Here is a 4,507-nt window from a genome sequence, read left to right as displayed (position 1 = left end):
TGCCACTCAGCCTTGTGTCCTAGGGAGGGCCAAGCCCCCTTAGCACTCCTGCACATGGTCCTTGCTTTAGGTCTTCAGTGTCTCTCTCTCCTCTGGACCTTTCCCGTTGGCCTGTTACCCTGTGGTTCAGTCTCTTTACCTTTTGTTAAATGCAAAACGAATCTTGACCTTTTCTCTCCAGCTCTCTGTTCCCTGTAATTGTTACTCTCTCCTATTATTCTGTCTTCCTTTTATAGCCGTAGTATGTGGTTTGTCCATATTGGATGGACTCATTTTCTCTCCTCCCTTTCTCTTTGGGTCCTGCGCTCACTGGGCTTTTCCCCCTTGCTGCACATGTTAAGATTGCCAGAGATTAACATATTGCACAATCAACTCATCAGTTATCTTACTTGACGAGGCAGGTTGTAAAACCAGTGATCTCTCCCTCCTTCTGGAAGGACTTTGTTTTTTCCCTGCCTTGTGGGACACCACCTTTTTCAGGCTTTCTCCAAATTCCCCTGGCTGCCTCTGCTCAGCCTGCTGGTTCCTTTTCATTTCTCTAACCCTAAGCATTACACAGCTGCCGGACATAGTCTTTGGACTTCTAGTCTACTTAACAGTTCCCTTGATAATCTCTTCTAATGTCATGAATTCAAATACCTTTTGTACACCAGTGACTTCCAATTTCATAGTTCTACCCTATGGCCTTTTCAGAACTCCACACTCAATGTTAGGGTGCTGTCTTGACACTTAGATTTGTCTAATGGGCATTTCAAATTTCTGTTCAAAGTGGTACTTGTGGCTTCCACTAGCTCTCTTCTGTCCTCTCTCTCCTTCTCTAGTACCAGTGTTTTAGTAGTTGTTATTTTTGTTTCTTCTTTATGTATTTGGCACAGGGTCTCACTACGCAGCTTGGACTTGTAGTTATTCTCCTGTTTTCAGCCTCCCCAGCACTGGGATTACAAGTGTGTGCCATAGCTGGTCTCAGCGGCCTGCTTGGCACACCCGGACAGGGCCAGTGCAGCAAGTGGTGCTGGGGCGATCAAACCAAGGTCCCCGCACTTGCCTAAGCAGGTGCTTAGTCTCTTGATCTATCTCGCTGGCCCTAGTAGTTCTAGTCAAAGTGTTCATCCTGGCCACTTTGCTCTCTTTTTGTGCAAGGTGTGTGCTACTTGGGATAGAACTCAGGGCCTTGCTCATGCTAGGCAAGCACAACCCTTAATTGCAAGTCAGGTCACAAAATTCCTCGTCCTCAAACTTCAGAGGCCCTGGTCTTGGGGCAGAATCCAGAGTCCTCTGCGTGGCCTTGAGTGACTGTCACACCTGGTCCCCACTATCTTCTGGCCTACCCACAGCTCTGCAACGCCTGCTGCTCTTGGACCGCTCTCCCTGTGCAGATCCTGAGACCTCCAGGCATGTACTTGCCTTCCAGCGCTGCGCTTGCACCCACTCTGCTTAGAGTGCTTTTCCCATGAGGAAGCAGGGTGCACTCCCTCTCTTCCTTCAGGTCCTTTGTCAGATGGTGTTTTGTCAGATGTCCTTGGCCACTGTACCTATAATTGTCTCTCTCCCCACCCCCCACACAATTTTCTCGTTTTTTTGGTGGAATCAGGGATTGAACTCAGACCCTTGCACTTGCCAGGGAAGCACTTATTCTACTGAGCCATCTCCCTGGCCCACAATTTTCTCTTGTTTATCTGCATTTTTTTTTCTTAAATTGTCACCATATAACCTACCACTGACATATTTATTTTGGTTGTCTTCCTCTTCTAACATACAAAGGGAAGGATTTTCTATATATTCAGCTTATTGTTATATTCCCAGTATTGAGAATATGGTGGGTTCTCAGTAAGTGCTTATTTAATGAGTAAGTGGTGACCATACTCAAATAGTGATCCTAGAGAGAGCTTAGCGCACACGTTCTGCTGATAGGCTTGTGGAAGGAGTGCATGTTCCCAAAAACTCAGCAGGAAGCTCTTGTCTTATGACTAAACCGATTACAGAATTAATCATTCTAATAAAGGATAAAAAGGATGGATCTACTGCATTTATTTATTCAAAAATATTTCAGTAATTTCTGAGTGCTAGACACGGTGCCATTCTAATAAATGAACTCTAGTGTGTATGCCTTGAGATTATGGTTTTGGCAGGTAAGAGGAAAGAGTACACACACACACACTTAGGCCTAATGTTTGCGTAGCCAGTGACCCTAGCCAGAGTGTTGAAACAGCATTTCTGAAATTACAGAGCAAACCAAGTGGAAGCGATTAGACCGCCATGTGCGTGTGCTTCTGTGGTCTTCTCTTCTGTAACGCTACCATCGCAGGACTCCTTCTTGCTCTGCTCCTCCTAGCGGCCAGCTTTCCCGAGTGCTGCCCTTGAACTCAGCAGAAGCGCAGGGCAGGAGAGGCGAGTGGTGTGGCTGGCACGCTGGCCTGCGTTCGGGTTCAGCTGGGCCCGCCTCAGCTCACTAAGTGAACTCTCCGTTGGGTGTTTGGGGCTGCTGTTAGAGCCTTGAATTCTTTCTCCTAGTGCAATGTCTCAGATTTGGAATTCCTCCAGAGCGAAAGCTCAGTGCTAGAGCACCTCATCATCCGTTCCTTCTCCCTTGCGCCCCCGACCTCTTCTCACACTGGCTCTTCCTGCCTGGTGGTGCTCAACCCCGCTAGATGCACATGAGTTTCCTTCTGGGTTGCCAGGTTTTCATAAGTGCTATTACATGGTAATTTGCAGATAAATTCCTATTTCCTTGACATTTTGCTTTTAGATGCACACTGTTCTAACTGATCCTGTTGCAAGTCACCTCCTTCCGCTCCTTCCTTCCAGATTCCGTGCTGGTGGTGAAGGCACGGCAGCCGAAGCCTGTCTTTGCTGCAGGAAATACATTTGAGATGACTTGCAAAGTGTCTGCCAAGAACATCAGGTCCCCCCGCTACTCTGTGCTCATCACTGCTGAGAAGCCCGTCGGGGACTTCTCCAGCCCCAATGAAACCAAGTCCATCATCTCCCTGGACCAGAACGCGGTCGTGAAGCTGGAGAACTGGACAGATGCTTCACGGGTAGATGGTGTTGTGTTAGAGAAAGTCCAGGAGGATGAATTTCGCTATCGAATGTACCAAACTCAGGTCTCAGACGCAGGGCTGTACCGCTGCATGGTCACAGCCTGGTCGCCCGTCAGGGGCAGCGCATGGCGGGAAGCAGCAACAGGTCTCTCCAATCCGATTGAGATCGACTTCCAGACCTCAGGTAAGCAGGAACCCACCTCACCATGGAGGGAGCTAGCAGTGGCTCCAGGGTTTTGATCCATTCCATTTAAAGTATGGGTAGTATGAGATTTGGGGGCATTTCCTGCATGCATAACGGTGTGCAGCCATCACTGCAGTCAGCATTAGAACATTTTCAGGACACCAGAAGAGTGCTGAACCCTCAAGTGGGACGTCCAACCCTGCCTCCCTGCTGCTGCTCCTGTTGGGCAACACCCATAGTCTCCTTTCTGTCTATTAGAATTGCCTATTCCGGACATTTACATGAGGAGGATATAACTTGTGGCCTTCTCATTCACTACTTTCTTTTAGCATGATGTTTTGTTTTTTGAGACAGGGTCTTGCCACATAATCCAGCCTGGCCTTGAACTCATGGGCGTCCTCCTGCCTCAGCCTCTCAAGTGCTGGGATTACAGGCATGCACTAGTTGGCCTTTGTTGCATCATGTTTTTAAGAGCCATCCACATCGCCGGCTATGCAGTAGTTCACTTCTGTGGCTGGATAGTATTTCCACTGTGAGGATAATCTTGTGCTTCCTTTATCGTTTCATGAGCTGGTGGACATGTGGATGGCTCCAGTTCCTGACCGTTTTGTGTAGTGCTGCTGTGAATGCTCATGTGCAGGCCTTTCTGTGAATGCATGCGTTCATTGCTGTCCTCATTTTTCTAACAAATAGGCTGGAGCTCAGCTACTTCAGATTCTTTGGGGTCACGGCAGACTAGAAAGAAAGAAAGGAGGGAGGAAGCTGAGCTTCTAGAGAGGCTAAACGATTCAACAAGAGTGGGAGGTTGGGCACTGAGACCCCCGTGTCACCCAGCAGGCTGGCTTTCTGCACTGAGGGCCTCTGGGCTCAAGGTGGTGACTTCTATTCTTGGCCCAACTGGGCTCCTTGTCTTGCTTTTAGATTGAATAAAAAAATTTCCTGCAGTTAGTCCCCAGAGCTACAGAGGCTAGCTTAATGTATGTACCCACTTTATTTGTTAAGAATGACAATGAGTGGTATTATTAATGGATTATTAACTGTGGGAAAGTTAATTTAAATAAGGACTTTTTTATATCCTGAAATGATTTTATCTTTGGCATCTAGAATGCGTCATCCTGTAAGGCAGAAAGGCCTACTTTTGTTGAAGGCACAGAGACAAGGAGCGTGCGGAACTCTCCAAAGGCGATATGTGTTCCCGGCTGGTGCACGCAGCGCTCTGGGAGACAGACAGGGAGGTTGCCGCTCTGAGGCCAGCCTGGGCAATTGGCAAGACCCTGTCTCA

General features: G+C 48.0%; 1 protein-coding gene across 1 annotated transcript in view; it reads left to right on the top strand.

Moving 5' to 3' along the window:
* Ptgfrn (prostaglandin F2 receptor inhibitor) overlaps window positions 1-4,507 on the top strand; it is a 123,750-nt gene that overhangs the window by 98,710 nt on the left and 20,533 nt on the right. The window contains exon 7 of the mRNA XM_004641718.2: window positions 2,806-3,225. Within this exon, the coding sequence (XP_004641775.1) occupies window positions 2,806-3,225 (420 nt within the window). The remainder of the gene's footprint in view (window positions 1-2,805; window positions 3,226-4,507) is intronic.

This window comes from Octodon degus, unplaced genomic scaffold (assembly GCF_000260255.1).
Source record: "Octodon degus isolate 3935 unplaced genomic scaffold, OctDeg1.0 scaffold00140, whole genome shotgun sequence".
NCBI classification, from domain to species: Eukaryota; Metazoa; Chordata; class Mammalia; order Rodentia; family Octodontidae; genus Octodon; species Octodon degus.
This window is presented reverse-complemented; position numbering and strand designations above follow the sequence as displayed.